The 18,199-nt window shown below is 42.6% G+C and overlaps 1 protein-coding gene and 1 long non-coding RNA gene across 2 annotated transcripts; one reads left to right on the forward strand and one right to left on the reverse strand.

Moving 5' to 3' along the window:
* The first annotated feature begins 1,201 nt into the window (after positions 1–1,201).
* On the forward strand, positions 1,202–6,424 carry LOC113019567 (uncharacterized). The gene is made up of 8 exons (XM_080299419.1): positions 1,202–1,462; positions 1,571–1,825; positions 1,909–2,157; positions 2,289–2,546; positions 4,182–4,484; positions 4,578–4,847; positions 4,969–5,052; positions 5,175–6,424. Exons 1-8 carry the CDS (start codon positions 1,236–1,238, stop codon positions 5,239–5,241), a joined length of 1,713 nt encoding a protein of 570 aa, XP_080155545.1. The 5' UTR covers positions 1,202–1,235; the 3' UTR covers positions 5,242–6,424.
* On the reverse strand, positions 2,760–9,262 carry LOC145425956 (uncharacterized). Its single transcript, XR_013906725.1, has 3 exons — positions 9,018–9,262; positions 8,667–8,854; positions 2,760–7,801 (listed from the first exon to the last, which is right to left on the reverse strand). It is a non-coding gene; the product is annotated as an uncharacterized LOC145425956 (long non-coding RNA).
* Positions 9,263–18,199: the final 8,937 nt, after the last annotated feature.

Consider the following 18,199-nt stretch of genomic DNA (forward strand, 5'->3'; position numbering starts at 1 on the left):
AACAGTCCTCTTAAAGAGAAATGGTGTGACTTCCTCCTGGACCTGTACTCTTATGAGACTAAAACAGGTCTGAGTGTCCTTCCATCATTACAGCCAGTTTTCCAGTCAGCTCCTGCAGTCTGGTCCATAGACCTCTCAGAGAGAAAGACCTCCATCCTCCTGGAGCTGCTGAAACTCCAACCAGAGAAGAAACAAGTGGAGCTGACAGGCTGCTCACATGAAGAGAGTGAAGTGAGGAGTTTGCTGCAGTGTCTGCCTTTTATCTCACAGCTCAGGTAAGTCAGATTGTATTCAGAAGCTTAGTGAAGAGTTTTGATGGAGAACATGCGTTCACCACATGCAGTATACACATAGTATATAGTTACTTTACAAAGAAAGCAGAAAACAACTTTTCTATTCATTTAATCTTAAAGTAAAGTTTTTACCGTCTCTTCTTGATTTAAAGAAGCTTCTAAAAGTGGAATTTTGACAAATTTCTAAAATATTTGTGTTTTCTTGTTTTTATGAGGATTAATAAATTAGTTATGTGCTGCAACTGAGATGATATGTTTCCCTCGTTTATGTTATATTTAACATGGAGCGTCATTATGTACAGGAAACATGGACCAGATGGAGTCCATCAGCAGTGTGTGGCTGTTTTTATGCAGCTCACATCAAATCATCTCTAAATGTTTCCTTCTTATTGTTACAGTGTTGATTGGTGTTCAGATCCTGATGAAGCAGTGATGTTCTTTGTGAGTCTGTTCTGTGCAGCAGCAGAGAGAGAGCAGCAGACAGGAGAGAAGATCCTGGAGCTGTTAGCATCAGTGTGCACATATCAGACATTCCCTCTTCATTCTCATTACAATGACAAATATCAGAGTGACTTCCTGCTGGATCTGTGCTCCCATGTGAAGGACTGTGAGACTGAAACAGGTCTGAGTGTCCTTCCATCATTACAGCCAGTTTTCCAGTCAGCTCCTGCAGTCTGGTCCATAGACCTCTCAGAGAGAAAGACCTCCATCCTCCTGGAGCTGCTGAAACTCCAACCAGAGAAGAAACAAGTGGAGCTGACAGGCTGCTCACATGAAGAGAGTGAAGTGAGGAGTTTGCTGCAGTGTCTGCCTTTTATCTCACAGCTCAGGTAAATAAGTCGTGATGGTTTCATTTGCAGAACGTTTCCAGCATGTTCTCTGATCCCATCTTCGCTGTGTTCCAGCTGTGATCCAGAGTTCTTCCAGAGTGTGTGCACATCCATGTCTGTAAGATCCAGAGAGGAGGCCCAGCAGCTGGAGTCTCTGCTGCAGCTGCTGGGCTTCCAGCTGCTGCTAACAGGAGCGTTACACAGGAAAAGCTGCTGGTCTGTGGGGAGAGTTCTCAAACTGTGCGGCTCTAAAGTGGATCTCATCCTCACACCCAGCAAGATGTCTGCCAGAGGAGGCGCTCTGCTCTTCAGACACACAACACAACTACACAGTCTGAGGCAGGAAGTGAAACCATGACTCTCTCCTGCTCTTCTAACATCATTTCTATGTGAATCTTTAGTTCTTGGTGTTCATCATTTCTGCTCTTTCGTCTCTTCGTTCTTCAGGCTTTCCATCGACATGTCCTTGCTGCTGTCTCAGTGGGTAAGAAGAGGCAGAGCGGCCCGTCGGCTGGCTGTTGAAGAGCTTTCTCTTGTGCCTAAGAAAGCCCGACCATCACACAGAGTATTGTTGAGGGCCGTCAGTAGTTTGGCTTCCCTGCTGAGATACTGGACAGTCGGACGGTTAGACCTGACTGAGACCTGCATCCCTGCTCAGGGTCTCATTGCACTGCTGCTCCATCATGGTCCTCTGACAGTCAAGTAAATGTCTTTCTGAACATCACAGGACAAATAAAATGTCGATTTTTACTTCAAAGCTTATTTTATATTGATGATCTCTGCAGACTGAGTGAAGAGAGCTTCCAGCAGCTCCTGTCTCTCCTCCATGAAACCCAGGACAAGGACTTGACGTTGTCCTTCTTGAGTAAGGTTGGTGGAGACCTGACCTCCTGCTGCCTGAGCTGGGAGCTGCTTCACTATCTGCTGCAGCAGCCGTCGGCTCCGACCATCACTGTGGACCTGAGGAAGAACCTGTTCTTACAGGAGGAGACCACACGTCTGCTTCCCTTTCTGGACAGGATTGTGTTTAAAAGGTGCTGAATGTGGTTTGATCTTTTACACAGTTTCTGCTGATTAATCAGGAGGATTTGAAATGCTGTCTCATCTTTAATCAGCACTTCATGGATCCTTTAAACAAAGTTGGAAATAAACTCTTTGTTTTCAGGCCCAGTCCCAGCTTTGTGATGAGCTCCATCAGAGAGCTCTACAGAGCTCACGACAGTCACGCTGTTCCCAGTTTGCTGAGGTCACTCGGTCATGTGATCAGCCTGAGCTGCAGACAGCTGGACTCAGTGGACTGTGCTGCTCTGATCTTCATCCTCAGACACGGAGACGGAGTCAGACTGAACCTGCTGTGGACCTCCATACCAGCAGGGGGAGTAGAGTCCATCCTGCTCATGCTGGACAGCGTTTCTCGTCTCAGGTCAGATATTAGAGCTCGTTTCTGTGCTGCACTGTGTGATTGCTGAACAACACACTTTGTTGTAACATAATGCTTCAAAAACAAGCTAACATTTTACTGTTAGTGTGGAACAGATTACATGAACAGTTGAACAAGAAACTACAAGGAAAGTTTCAAACAGCAGGCAGAGTGAACATCATTTAAAGGTAGAGCAGTAATAATAACAACAACAGCAACAATAACACATTTTATTAGTGGGCGCCTGTCTAACAACCCAGGGTCACCGTAGCAAACACGGAACAGGAAACAGGATCAAACAGTAACTGGTTCATGTTGATGTTTACAGACAGTAAGCTGGTTTGAAGACGGCTTTGAGTTCAGTTTTCCTGGAAAAGAATCCCAGAGCCGCTGATAGTGGTGCTCATAGTGGCGACATGTACGAACAACAATGTGGTGAAGCTTCCTATCTTATATATCATAGTTGGAAAGAGACGATAATTACACTCTGATGACACAAACAACATGTTCTCACTATGGTATGTGTTCTTTAATGATGACCAGATGTTTATTTCACTACTTATCATCGAGGGTTTCATCACAGATGCCCCGCCCCCGACTGTTGTTTAGTCTCAGAGAGTCACACACGCTTTTCTTTAGCATTAGCCCGCTGTCATGGCAACAGTGAGAGCCGTTTGTTGTATTTTAATCCAACACAAACTTTACTAAACAACAAAGAAATTCAGACTAATCAAAAGTTTCATTTTTTTTATTTACACCCAAGGGCCGACTTATCGCTGAACACACTGCAGCTTAGCATTAGCCGTCCTGTTTTTAGATGTCACACAATATTCATGAATTATTTACAAAGTTTACAAATGTCAGCTTTGCAATTTCTCATTAATTATACAGATAATTGTTTAAAATATATTATTGGAAATCATTTCGTTTACAAATGAGGCCCAAACATTTCTGGTGGTCTTCAGTGTTTCCCAAACTGCAGCCTCTGACTTGTTGCTTCTGATTTGTGTGTCTCATTTGTGGTTTTACCAAATGGTATCATCAGCGTTATTGTCATTTTAATCTTAGTGAATTAAAATTGGTCGAATTAACAATTTAATTGTATTAATTATAGTTATTATCAAGTGTTGTCATTACACCTCCTGGGCTACTTTTATCAGCTGCTCGAACAACAAGCTGAAGGCTGCAAATCACAAGTTTGTCTGCAGACACATTTGAACTGGACCCATTAAAATAATCTGCTACATGCTGTGTTTCTGTGGCTTCCTGGACACAAAGGAGACATTTACTCTTCATCACTGCTGACAAATGATGCTTTTAATCTGATAAATGCAGTAAATCATGAACAACGAGTTACCAGATGAACAGAGTCCTTATTCATTTAAAGCTGTTATCTGTTAACATCCACCTGCACAATCAGCCCAAGCAGGGAAACTGGGCTCAGTGTGACTTTGTCTTAATAACATGAGTGCTGTGCATAAATCCAACATCTAATTACAATAATGTGTCTGCTGCTAGTTCATAGATGCTGTTCTTAAAATCCTTTAGTTTTAAAGATCAACACATTTTATTGGAGCCAGCAGTTTGTTTGCAGCATCTATCATTTTAGATTTTCTGTCTCCATGCGTTTCTTTCCAGTGTTGACAGGAACCAGCTGCTGAGGTTCATCCACTGCTGTGCTGCCTGTGACGTCCAGCAGGAGGCAGCGTCAGGCCTGCTGAGGACTCTGCAGCACAGCTTGGATCTGTCCTGCTCCTCCTGTGTGGAGCTACCGGAGGAGGATCAGACTGAGCCTCTGAGTCTGACTGCTGATGACTGCAGGGCCGTCTCCACCATCCTGACACAGGGCAGCCGGGACACACAGCTGGACCTGCGAGACTGTGAGGTGGAGGACAGCGTGCTGGACCTGCTGTTTCCTGTCCTCCACAGGGTCCGCCTCAGGTGGGAAAGACCACCGAAGAGTCTGAACCAGAGAGAACCTTGTTCACGCTGGTGTTGATGCATCCTGACAGTTTCTCTGTTTGTCCTGTTTAGAGTCAGTAACACTGTCCTCCTCCAGCTGCTGTCTCTGGTTCCTGTGAACAGTGAGAGGGACGCAGTGAGGCGGGCGGTGTCCCTGTGTACAGCCCTGGGTGGAGAGCTGGATCTCAGTCACAGCACGCTGGATCAGAGGGTCTGCGGGGCTTTGGTCCAGATGCTGGACTCGTGTGAAGGGCTGACAGAGCTGGACCTCAGTCACTGTCAGCTCACTGACCAGCTGCTGCTCCCTCTCATCACACATCTGCACAAAGTCCAAGTCCTAGAGTGAGTGTCACACACTGATCCTCCTGTGGGAGGCACCAACAACCATCAGCCTGTTCACACACACTACAGTAATATAATGTGCAGCGATCAGTTAGAGCCACATGTTGTGTTTGTGTTACAGTCTGAGTCACAATCAGATCACTGATGCTTCGACCGATGTGTTACTGCAGCTGCTCTCCATCAACCCCTCCATCCACTGTGTGCGGTGAGCCAACATGAAGGAGTTTCTTCTCAGACTCTGAGAGGAATCATTCACAGCCTGAGCTCACGTGGATTCATGTTGTTCTGTGTGAGTGACGTCTGCTCTCTGCTTTGGTCTCTTTCTAGACTCTTCAGCAACAACATCGTGCACAGAGCAGCCTTCAAGGAGCACACGCAGTTTGAGATCTGGTGAAGCGCTCGCCATCATCTTTAACATCGTCGTCATGGTCGTCATCATCAGGGAGATGTAGTTTTATGGTCTCAGTAAAAACTCTCACAATTGCTTCATACTAATCTGTAATATACAAGAGCAATAATAGGTCAGCGTAGTAAGTGTTAACAACTGCTGTAGAGTATTTTCTTTTTCATGTCGTTATTAAAATGCTTTGTTTTATTTATTTGTGTAGAAACGAGCACGTCTCATGTTTCTGCGGATTTTTATTTTATGGAGATCTGAAGCCATCTAGTGGTCATCCCAATATTTACACATCAGGTTGTATTATTGTGATTAAAATGTTTTCAATTAGTGTAAAAACAAAATGAGGCTGTAACAGTTTTATTGTACAGTTGTGAGTCGGCTTAGTTTATTTTTGGTACTTTTGCAATAACTGTACTGATTTTTGTGTACTCGCACACAAATGTTGATTCCACGAAATACAAACAGATACTGAAACGTGTAACAGCTGAATTGTTCATTGAACAAATAATGAACAAGTTCTCACAATCATCTCTTTCCAATGGAACCTATAACCAGATAGGTTATAGGTTCTTATACTTCCGTGGGCCTTATGTATGAACTCTGGTTGTGTTTACTGACATCGAATCGATTTTATGTGCACGGCGCTTGAAAATCTGTCAAATGTTTTAGTACGACTTTGCTAAGCTACGAAGCCGGACCGCTTGATGGATTGTCGGAGCGTTACGGCTATCGTAGGCGGAGCCTCGCGGAGTGATACGTGCTGTGCTTCAACATAATATTACCGTATTGTGTGTGTAACCTCTTTTTAAGTTTTGTACATAGTATACATGATTATGCTCAGGATCTGTCGGCCATTTTCCACTGGAAATGCCTTTTGGTTAAACTGTCAGCGAGGAATTTGCATTTGCACTGTTAAATTTTTATTATATTATTATATATTATATAACTTTTAATGCACATTAAAAAAAACAGCTGCTTGTTTAAGTGAAAATACATTGGTTTTTTTTGTTTTACACTAATAAAGTTGTAAATTATTTTGTCTAGTGTCAATTATATCATCAGTTATATCGTTATCGCAAATTTTCAAATGTATATCGTGATAAATACTTTTGGTCGCCCTGCTCTAGTAACTACATAAATTGCAAAAAAGTGCAATAAACTACAAAAATATAAAAAATCTTTGTTTTTGTTTTTTACATATATTTATAGTTAGAGAAATGTAAGAGGTTTATCCCTCAAAACCGTAAATACAAAAAAATTGCACAAAATAGTTTCCAACAACAGGAAATTTCTTTTGAGCGTCTTCATAGTTTTATTTTTGAGATACACCAATTTTTATATACAGCAGGAAAAAAGAAAATAGTACAATGCAAATTTGAAACAAAAAAAAAAACAGCATGTGCATCAAAATAATAATGGATTGCAATTACAATTTCACTATTCATTCACTCTCACATTCACACACTGGTGCAGGCAAACCACAGTTGTAGCCACAGCTGCCCTGGGGCAGACTGACAGAAGCGAGGCTGCAATAACGCGCCATCTGGCCCACACCAGTATGCGGTAGGGTAAAGTGTCTTGCCCAAGGACACAACCACCAGGACAGTGAGAGCTGGGGATCGAACCGGCAACCTTTCGGTTACAGATGAGCTTCTCATGCAATTTGAGTTCTAAGCATCCCAGAAACTATTCAGAAAAGCATGAAGTCAAACATGAGTTTTAAAAACACCAGTATAGGCTTATAAAGCAAGGCCCATATGTAAAAAAAACTACATTTTCTGCAAAATGACGTCACTTCCAATTTCGGACATGCAATAGTTCGTGCTGACGTCTATTCCAAGGTAGGAAGTGTTACAAACAGCTGATCGGATCGGCAAAGCATGTTTCTGGAATATTATGTTTTTGTTGCTGCAAGTGCTTTTTATGCAATTTTTGCAAAGCTATATGTGGAAGGAAACCGTGGCTTAAGACAAGCTGAATGAATAAGATGTAAGTACAACTCCTCTGGTTTCATATGCCAAAAAAGTTATTGCGCTAGCTTATGTGGTTCCAGTTCTCCAGAGATTTAAAAATAGTTATGCAAAAGAGAGCGTGCCCGCTCGGACCGGTTTTAAAGGGTTAAGAGGATAAAATGACCCTATTAATATATCCATATTGATACATATTGATACCATCCTTTCACTCTTCACATGCGTTTACTAAATGTAATAAAGCTTTATCCCTTTATAACAAATAGAAATCCCATCATCAGTATATTATTCATTCGAACCACAGATTGTGGGTCTAATTGAAGTGAGATCCACAGCTTTGACAGCCAACAAGCACTGATCAGCTGACCTCAGAGAGCCAGATATTATGTATGGTTGCAGTAACTCACTGACAGTCACTCTTCAGCAACAACATCGTGCACAGAGCAGCCTTCAAGGAGCACACGCAGTTTAAGATCTGGTGAAGCGCTCGCCATCATCTTTAACATCGTCGTCATGGTCGTCATCATCAGGGAGATGTAGTTTTATGGTCTCAGTAAAAACTCTCGCAATTGCTTCATACTAATCTGTAATATACAAGAGCAATAATAGGTCAGCGTAGTAAGTGTTAACAACTGCTGTATTTTCTTTTTCATGTCGTAATTAAAATGCTTTGTTTTATTTATTTGTGTAGAAACGAGCACGTCTCATGTTTCTGCGGATTTTTATTTTATGGAGATCTGAAGCCATCTAGTGGTCATCCCAATATTTACACATCAGGTTGTATTATTGTGATTAAAATGTTTTCAATTAGTGAAAAAACAAAATGAGGCTGTAACAGTTTTATTGTACAGTTGTGAGTCGGCTTAGTTTATTTTTGGTACTTTTGCAATAACTGTACTGATTTTTGTGTACTCACACACAAATGTTGATTCCACGAAATACAAACAGATACTGAAACGTGTAACAGCTGAATTGTTCATTGAACAAATAATGAACAAGTTCTCACAATCATCTCTTTCCAATGGAATGTCATATATCAGTAATAACAAAAAAGGACCTCACAGCAGAAGCATAATGTGTTGTACATGTATTTTTCATTTATTGTATTTACCAACATCAAGAAGTCACAAGCAAGCAGCACATTAAAGACGTGCAGTGTTTTCAGAAAGAGATTTTTCTTACTACAGATATGTGAAATGTCCTGTTATGGTTTATTACACACAGGCAAATCATTTAAACATTATAGTCCATTGTAAAGAGGTGATTGTGCGAACTTGTTCAATATTTGTTACACCAAAGCATACTTGATGCTTGATGTAAACATAACCATGAAACTAGCCTCATACGATATTTCAATAACCCAGTAAAGTCCAGAAAGATCGAAAGACTGGGTCGAAGACCAAGTGCCATGACACAGAAGGTTAAATCTTTCTACAAAAATCCTCTTACTGCTCTAGAGTCGGTCAGGCAGCTCCTCCTGCTTCATTCTCCTCAGGAAGTTCACTGTGATCTTCAAATGCCTCTCTGCTGCTGCTCCGCTGCTCATCATCCTCCCATTCTGGGTAATCTGGACTCTGAACCTTCTGGATCTTCTTCAGCTCGTTCTTCACAAAAGTGATGATGTTGTCCTCCAGCAGCTGGAACAGAACACTTTATGAATGAACCAATCAGACTGAAATCATGGATCCAAACATCAGATCCATGTTGGACACACTGACAATCCACCGGTCTACAAAGAGCAGCATGGAGATGACTGTGAACAGAATAGATGTAAAAAATATTTGTTGTACATGTGCAGACCATAAATATGGAGTCCAGCTGTGTTTGATGCTGCTGGACAGACTGACCACTGGGAACCTCTGAGCTCTGCTGGTCCACACTGTGGAGGAATAATAAAAAATTAGCTCAATCACAAGGTACGTTTTCTGCTCTGTGTTAGTTCTCAGACAACATAATCGTAATTAAGTGTGTAAAGCTTTAAATTGTGTCCTAGATGTATTAGGCTAGGGGTGGGGAACTCCAGGCAAACAAAGACACAAAACACTAACTTGACTCTAAACAGAAGAAACAAGCAGCTGTTTCTGTTCTGAGCTTATTTATATTTGACACACATGCTTCTCTTTGTGCAAACACACATCGCACTATAAGGGTAACCTAGCACACAATGACTGGACAGCACAGTGATGATGCTGGGAGATCCTATACGCAGCAACACAGGAACACTGAGAACAAAAGTTTAAACATTGATTATATTGAGATCAGCAGCCGACCCAGTCTAGATAAAGGCGAGCAGCTGGGACCGCTGCTGCACCAAAAACAGGTTTCCAATGTTTCCATGTGTGTGTGTGTGTGTGTGTGTGTGTGTGTGTGATGTCTTTTGTTCTCAGTGTTTCTGTGTTGCTTCGTATAAATAAGCACAGAACAGAAACAGCTGCTCGTTTCTTCTGTTTAGAGTCAAGTTAGTGTTTTGTGTCTTTGTTTGAGGCCTGATGTCAAGCAGAGGTGTGTGTAACTGCACTGGTCTGTTATATGTGTGAAGTGTGTGCTTCTCTTCAGCATCATCTTCGTCACTGCTGATTCCTTTGTGTCATCATTTGTTGAGAAGAGAGAACAGTTATAACGGAGGAGCAAAGGGAAGCCCTGAAATCTAAAGGAAGGACAAGTGTTGGCTCACCAGTGATCCCAGCAGAGGCCACTGGTTTGGCTGAAGTTGTCAGGGGTAGGGATAGCTCAGTAGGTAGAGTGGCGGCTCCATGATCGGAGGAATTTCCCCACGGGGATGAATAAAGTAATCATTATTATTATTAAAAATAGTAAGTGTGTGATTCAGGTTTTTCCAAGGCTATTATGGGCTAAGATGTTTTACATTGTAATAATACTAATCACGGGAAGTTGGTACTATATTAATCTTTAGTTCATTAAAGGACATAATCTGAAAAAAAAACCCCTCCAAGATTCATTTTTACAAACTTTTACAAAAATATTTATAAACAGCAATTCAGAGTCTAAAATTGTATAAGCCTTAGCTTTTAAGTAAGAATATAATACAAATTACAAATTATATGGAGTGAAAATGACTAAACACCGACTTCAGAGTTTTCAGAGTACAATGCAGACTCTGCAGTTCTGCAGAAAGAAGTTTGGCTTCCGACTGCAGTCTGGAGTGTGGGGCCTCCCTGCTGCTGCGGAGTCGGGGCGGTCTGCCTCCCCCCACCGCAGGGAAAAGGGTAACACCACCTGGGTCTGGGTGCAGTTCCCCCCTCCAGGGGCAAGGGTACCTAGACCCGATTTGTAGAGTACGCTTGGGGAGTGTGATCGTGTATACAGCGTCTCTTTATGTCTGTCTCCACGTTGGTTGAGTGTGGAGTAAGTGCATATGAGAGCATGAGGGTGGGAATGGATGTTTGTATCTGTGTGTGCCTGTATGTCTGTGTCTATATGTCAGGTTGGGTATCAGGCGCCACCTCTCTGGGGACACCTCAGGCCCTCCAAGGTTTGGAGGCCTATCTCCACCCACCACCACTTCCCCTGCCAGTGGCGGACTCCCTCAGACATCGGTGCGTTGGTGGTTCTTTGTATCTGGGGATGGGCGTCCAGGTACACACCGGCTCACTCCTTGGCGGCCGCTTATTGGGGCCTGGAGCCTGGGGCTCGCTCGGGCCACTTCGGAGGTGGGGTGCCCCCGGCCTCTCGGCCTGGGGCTCGGTCACTCAGGCGCAGCTGGCTGCCGGCGGAGCTCACGGGCGCGTCACTGCAACTCCCCCTGGCTTCTGCTCCGCAGGTGCTGAGTGAGTCCTCATCTGGGACTCTCCTCAGCTCTTTCTGGGACAGTGGTGCAGCTGCCCCTCTGTGGGTCTTCCTTGGTCTCTTGTGTTCTGGGGGCCTCTGGATGTCTGGAGTTTTGATCTCCTCCATACCTGCTTCATGCCCTGGAGGACGGGGCTGTGGCCCCCCCACACCCTCTAGCAGATCATTACATGAAGGAACCTTTTAAAAACAAGCGCGTCCATGCTCACAGGTGTACACACGGGTGATCACACCCACAAACTACACCCTTTTTGGCTCCTACCTCAAAGCACACTGTGTTCTGTTGATCTTATGTGCTGCACAATAATGTTTAACATTTAGTATTTACTGTCATATTCACATATATCATTGTGATGCTGTTTATTCTATTACTCTTGTTCTCTTCTGCTTGCTTTCTTTTTTCTTTCTCAGCAGGTGATCCAGGTGATTGATATATGCTTTTTTTTCTTTTCTCTGCCCGTTCTGTTGGTTTTTGTCTTTTGCCCTTCTCCCCCGTCCCTCTTCTCAGCTGTTTCTCTTTCCCTCTTTCTTTCTCCCCTTCTTTCCCCCAGTCAAGTCTGTCCCGTATTCAGCAAGTGAAAATAAAATAAACAATAAAAGGTGAATCAAATGGACCATTATGGCAAGGCTGGGATGGTCAGTTTGGTAAAGTAAATCCGTTGGGCATCTTTCTTTGCCTTTAGACAACAATTCTGATGGCAAAAGAGCCAAACGGGACAGAAATAAAAGAAGAAAAAAAGAAAAAAGTACTGCTAGACAACCAGGCTGCTTTAAAGCAGGTGATATTTAGGTTGGAAAATAAAAAACAAGTTGATAATAAACATTTTACTAAATCTTTTGGCAGCTAACATCTGGAAGGTAGCAGTAAAAGTGACAAACACACACACACGCACACACACACACACACACACACACACACACACACACACACACACACACACACACACACACACAAACAGACAGACCCGGGGAAGAAACTCACATTCCAGGAATAAAACACTGTGATGTTTCAGAAGCATCTGACAGTAAACATTAGTGTTGTGTGAACTGTGCAGCTGCCAACAAGAACATTTCTTGTGGGCAACCAGTAAATATTATGTGGGGGAAATGAACGGGGGTAGTTACTCTAAGGTCTGAGTTCAGACCAAGTAAACATCAGTAACCAGTTAAAGCCAGAAACAGTGAGTGCAGCACCGTCATGACACCCGAAGTTCTGATATTGTTCCACCAGGAAGCGAAACCTCAGCGTCATTTATCTGTCTGATGGTTTTTTGTGTTCTTAGGTTGATCCTGCCAGTTAGTTTAGGGTTTTTCTCTCTTTCTAAGAGAAAGACAGCCTTTGTGCTTGGACATGTCCGAAACTAGGACTAATATGTATTTTTAATTTTGGAACAGTGCACTTAAACAAACCTGTCAGGTGTCATCCCTGCAGGGGTGATGTTTTTTGTGTTGTTGATGATATATTATTATTATTATTATTATTATTTTACATTTTATTTGAAAGCACCTTTCAGTGCATTCAGTGACACTGTACAAAGCAGAATAATAAAAGCAACATCAAAGCAAGAAGTTTACACATAAAATTGTAAAACAGATTTAAATTAGCAGAGTTGAGAGGTTATGTGGGATAATCTATTTTGAACATGTGAGTTTTGAGTCTACACTTTAAAAAGAGAGAAGGAAGTGATATTCCTTATATCAGGAGGAATTACAGAGTCGAGGAGCAGAGCAGCTGAATGCCCTGCTCCCCATGGTGGCAAGATGGGGGACAGAGAGAGAAAGAGGAAGAAGATCTGGGACACGGAGATGGTGATCGGAACCAAATCAGAGAGAAATGGAAAGAAATGGAAACCTGCAGTCAGCTGAAACTGAAGAAGTCACCTGGATGAGTGACCAAACGTTTCTCACACAAAATGCTACGTCCAGATGAACAGAATCAACTTTTGGAGACTCTATAGAAGAGAACAGACGCACGGGGGCGGAAACTAAATGCAAGAAAAGACGGGCAAAATAAGATGGAAGTACAGAAGACAGAGACGCAGACTCGACACAGAGAGGAAGGGAAACAGACACCGAGACAAACAGGAGTTCCAGAATAATCCGTGAGACGTAAACTTGACGACTCAAAGAACTTAAACACTCATAAAGTACAGGACGGTGACTCATCGTAGCAAACAGCGCTGTGAATATGTTTCATTTACACTGTAACTCTGTTACTGTTCATAACATTCAATTATAAAATGATAGCTTTAAAATATGTGTTTGTATCGTTCTGTGTCAGCTGTGGTGAAGTTATTTCAACAGAACATGTTGTCACAGCATCATCAGTTATAATCTTGTACAATTACAAACGCGTGCATCACTGTGAACATGCAAAGTGTAGCTCATGTTTCATGTTTCAGCTGCTGGAAGTGAAAGCATGTCTGCCCAGAGAGGAGACCAAGAAGAAGAAGAAGTGAGAGAAGAAAAGTGGAAACACTGTAGAAACTTTACAAACTTGTTCAGCGTTTTTGGTTTTGTTTTAAATTTATGTGATGATTCCAAAAACACTGCTGATTAAAAATGACTGATTGACTTTTGACTGATTGTCTCATTTAATGAATAAATTGATACTTATCATATTAAACTCCTCTGGGTTACCATAGTAACATGACCAGCAAAGATGCTTTGACATGCAGACTGGAGCAGCCAGGGATCAAACCACCGACCTTTCTGTTGTCAGGTGACCTGCTCCACCTCCTGAGCCCCACTTCTCATGACAAATGACTCACTTTTCCCTTTCTGTTATTCTCACTGACACTTGAGGATTCATCATGTTTGATCAGAGGTTTTCTTATCACGTCTCTGTTCTGTGTTCGGCACAGATTACACAACACCGACACAATGTTGTGGAGTCTGTGTAAACAGTGTTTCTGTGGTGACCGCAGCTCACTGTCCTGATCATTCCCTCTGTTACCGTCCTCCCTGTTTAACATGTTTGCTGTGTGTGATGTTAGCATGAGCTTTGCTCCAGTTTATCACCGGGTCCCATCATGCTCTGCAGCTCTGTGGGTCAAACTGAAAACACTTTGTAGGTGTTGTTTCCTGAGCTGCTGCTTATTCTGCAGCCACAGGATGTGCCAAAGGCTCAGGGAGGGGCAGCCATGTGACCAGTTCGGGTGAGAGAAAGAAGACATCAAAGATGTGCTGTGGAAGAGCCAGATATGAATAATAACTAATGATTAAAGACGTACAGGTGTATTAACACATAGTGAGTGAAGAAGAAACACCCAGTGCATCATGGGAGCCCCCCAGCAGCCTACACCTATTGGGTGGTTGTTACATGTACAAGATTCAAACTTGTAATTTGAACTAAATAATTTCATTTTTCTATGGTGAACATAATTAAATCATGTAGCATCTGCATGAAACTCAGCAACTTAATTCTTGTTCATGTTGAGATGACAGGATACAATCTAGTAAGAGTGGTTTGTTGCCTGGACTCACGAAATTCACAAGATACCATGATGTCACGATTAGTGGAGCGGACTCAGGCGCAGACCACAAGTTTCTTCAAATCAAAAGTGAATTTATTTACAGTGTTCTCCACGGTGAAATATATACACACACACAACGGTGTCTGGGGAAAAGGGGCTGTGGTTCCAGGGTCCGGGAGTGAAAGGGGCAGGAGTCCAGGGACGGGAGATTTCCATACAGCCCTCGCAACCACACACAGCTCCTCTTCTTTCCTCTATCACTCTTGCTCACGCTCAGTCACCGTGCACAGGGAAAACAGGTCCAGGGGAAATCTATACACAGACAGAGAAACAGTTAGTCTCCTGGTTCAGACGTACTCACGAACAAACTTTGCAGAGTGCAGGACGACTGACGCTGACGGCTCAACGATCCAGCGACGAGTAGAGCAGACTCGCCATCTTAAGTAGGACTCCAATTCTCATAATCAGCGGCAGGTGTGCTGATCATCTCCAGGTGCGTGGGCCAGGAGCAGGAGCCCATACTGAGCTCCGCCCCGGCAGGAGAAAGAGAGAGTGGAAGAGGACGAGAGAGAAAGGGAGAGCAGAGGCGAGAGAGGAGAATAAACAAAACAAAGCCTGACTGCTGTCAGCTGGCGAGGTGCGGGGACCATGACACATGAGATGTCAAACTGCAGGAAAATCACTGGAGTTTTAAGAGACAGACAACTACACCCACACTACGTGTTTGCTGTTTATTGTGGTTTAACCTGTCAAAGACAAAAACATACAGAAAACTCTGCATCAATCACAACTTTCCTAGTTTTGTTAAGCCTCACAGCAAGAAGGGCCTGGGTTCAAATCCACAATCTGGCTGGTTTGCAGGGTGTAATTAGAGTTATTGGTGATTCTAAGTTACCCATGAATGTAAGTGTAAATGGTTGTTTGTCTCTATTAAACCATCAACCCACATATTGGTTCGTTAAGCAAGACTAGCAGCAATTCCCTTGATTAACAAAGTAGTTGTTCAAACAACAAGATTTCATTGTGTTCTCCTGAAGTTTTTAACTTGTGTTGAATGAATTAAAACTTTCAATCTACATGCTTAAATAAATCTCTTCAAGTTAATGTGAGTATACTACAATGATCCAAGGTAATCTGATTACATCAAACAACCAAATGCCAAATGTGTTGGTTTGACATAGTCAAAAATCGGTTATTGTACTTGGTTAAATCACGTAGAAAAAGGTGCCATGATTAAATTGTGTTCATCCAACAACAGAGTTTTTGGAGTGTAACTAAGGGAGGATTCAGGGTCACCTGGTCCAGCCCTAACTATATGCTTTAGCAAAAAGGAAAGTTTGAAGCCTAATCTTGAAAGTAGAGATAGTGTCTGTCTCCTGAATCCAAACTGGAAGCTGGTTCCACAGAAGAGGGGCCTGAAAACTGAAGGCTCTGCCTCCCATTCTACTTTTTTTTTTTTTTGTGTCCCGTTTGGATCTTTACCATCAGAATTGTTGTCTTAAGGCCAAGAAAGATGCCAAGCGGATTTATTTTACCCAGTGGATCATCATGGCCTTGCCATATTGGTCCATTTGATTGACCTTTATTATAATTATGAGTTTATTTTATTTTCGGTTGTTACAAACAGGACAGACATGACTGAGGGATAGGACAGGGAGAAAGAATGAAAGAAAGAGAGGGAGAGAAAGAAAACCAGAGGAGAGAAGAGACGGTGAGAAGGGGGGGAAGAGAGAAAAAACACCTGGATCACCTGTATGGAGAAAAAAACAGAAGAGAAAGCAAACAAAAAAAGAGCAACATAATAAATACAGCACCATCACAATAAACTAGCTAGCAGTAGATAACAGTAGATACTAAATATTAAACGCTATTGTGCAGCACGCAAGATAGACAGCGCACAATGTGGTTTGAGGCAGCAGCAGAGTGTCACACAAACAGCTTTAACTGCACAACGACACACTTTTTAAAGGGTTTAGTGTGAAGACTGTGATCCAGGTCTGAAGGAGATCCACGTCACCGTCAAACCTGTCACTCACTCAGGACTAAAAGCCTTTATATTCTGACATCACTTCCTGTGCTGTAAGTCCCGCCTCCCTCAGTTTGAGCAGCTCTGAGGTTAATAAGACACATATAAGAGTCAGAGTTCAGCATCAGCCCACAGTCATGTTACAGGTGACTCCAGGCTGCCAGCATAGCTGAGACACTGACAGAGGAGCTGTGAGTGTGAATGTGATGAAGCATCACTCAGTGTTTCACATCCATCATGTTAGAAACACTCAGGAAGTGTGACTGTGTGGCTGCGACGTTTACAACAGTCTAACATGTGCTGTCAACCAAACCATTTCATGTTTCTATGGTAACTAAATCATTAGGATTGAATCTGTTCTTGTTGAGGTGACCTGTTAGTGTTTGGACTCGTGATCACGTCACAAGATCACGTGAGATTTCAAACCACAGGAGAATCACTGTGGTTATAAGAGGCAGACACCCGCACACACACCACGTGTCTGCTGTTGTTGTCAGGGAAATGAAGGCCGCATCTCGAGCAGCCTTTGAGTTGGGACAGCCTTCATTTCGTCACTGTGATGCAATTGGCCTCAAAATGTGGCCTTTAAGGCTGCAGACCCTGAATTGGGACGCAGCCAGGGTCTGCATCCTTTGGAGGCTCCAATTGAAGGCTGCAGGATGAGTCGGATGTATCTTTCATGGCCCACTATATTTCAGAATTATAGTGTTACATCATATTCTATAAGGATGTGTTTGTATACTTTCTGCCCAGTTTGGCCCATTTAGCAGAAGTCAGAGCTTTTCTTGGTGGACAGACTTCCAGAGCGGAGACAGCAGGTTTTTCTGCTTCCTGATTGGGAGTCTGGCAAGATGTGCAGGGCTTGAATTTGGGGCGAATCTTGTTGAGAACACACAAACAAAGGCAGCAGACACACAAAAGTTCACCAGCTCACTGACAAAAACTGACAAAAACAAAAAGATGAAGAGCTAAAGAGACAAAACGGCAGATAGCAACAGAGAGACAGACCAATGAAGATGCAGCAAGAACAGATACAAATACACTGACGTGGCTCTTAAACGGGCCTTTGGGAGGTTTTCAAAAAGCAGATGTAGGAAGCAATAATAACAGGCTGATTGTTTACTCAGCAGGTTCTTCATCAAAGTATTGTGAATTCAGAAGCACCTTATACACCAGTGGTTATCTGTGCTGCCACACTGGGAGATATTTGTAGGACTGGTTTAGACTGGTGGAGAGAAATTTAGTTGTGTTGATGCAAGTTTGACTTGTTTTAACTACAACAAGTAGTACAGTATATTAATAACATGTCAAAATAAATCTATACATTAAATCCTTCGTGATGTGAAGACATTCAGGCATGCAGCTGCAAACTGTCGGTGCAGTGTAACGACTGAGTGATGTGAGTGAGCAATGATATTTTGCTGGTACTCGTTTTGCATCTGCTCGATCTTTGTATTGGTGAAAGCTGACAGTGTGAAGCTTTTGACTACACATTTTCACTCTTTATATTTGTGCCCTTGTGTATATCACACTATTTATTGTTGTTAGTGTATTTATAGAATGATCTTTCTATTTCAGTCATTTAATGTTTTCCGTTTCTCACTGAAAACATTTTCAAAGTCCACAGAAGTGGTTTGTGTCATCTGTCTGCTACTACAATGGCGCCATCGTGT

The sequence above is a fragment of the Astatotilapia calliptera genome, chromosome 3, assembly GCF_964374335.1.
Source record: "Astatotilapia calliptera chromosome 3, fAstCal68.1, whole genome shotgun sequence".
NCBI classification, from domain to species: Eukaryota; Metazoa; Chordata; class Actinopteri; order Cichliformes; family Cichlidae; genus Astatotilapia; species Astatotilapia calliptera.

Excerpts from the sequence above, each read along its gene's own strand:
- LOC113019567 (XM_080299419.1), top strand. The coding sequence starts at position 1,236 with ATGTCTGTAAGATCCAGAGAGGAGGCCCAGCAGCTGGAGTCTCTGCTG. Across the intron at positions 2,547-4,181 it reads GACAGCGTTTCTCGTCTCAG|TGTTGACAGGAACCAGCTGC; the intron begins GTCAGATATTAG and ends GTTTCTTTCCAG. Across the intron at positions 5,053-5,174 it reads CCCTCCATCCACTGTGTGCG|ACTCTTCAGCAACAACATCG; the intron begins GTGAGCCAACAT and ends GTCTCTTTCTAG.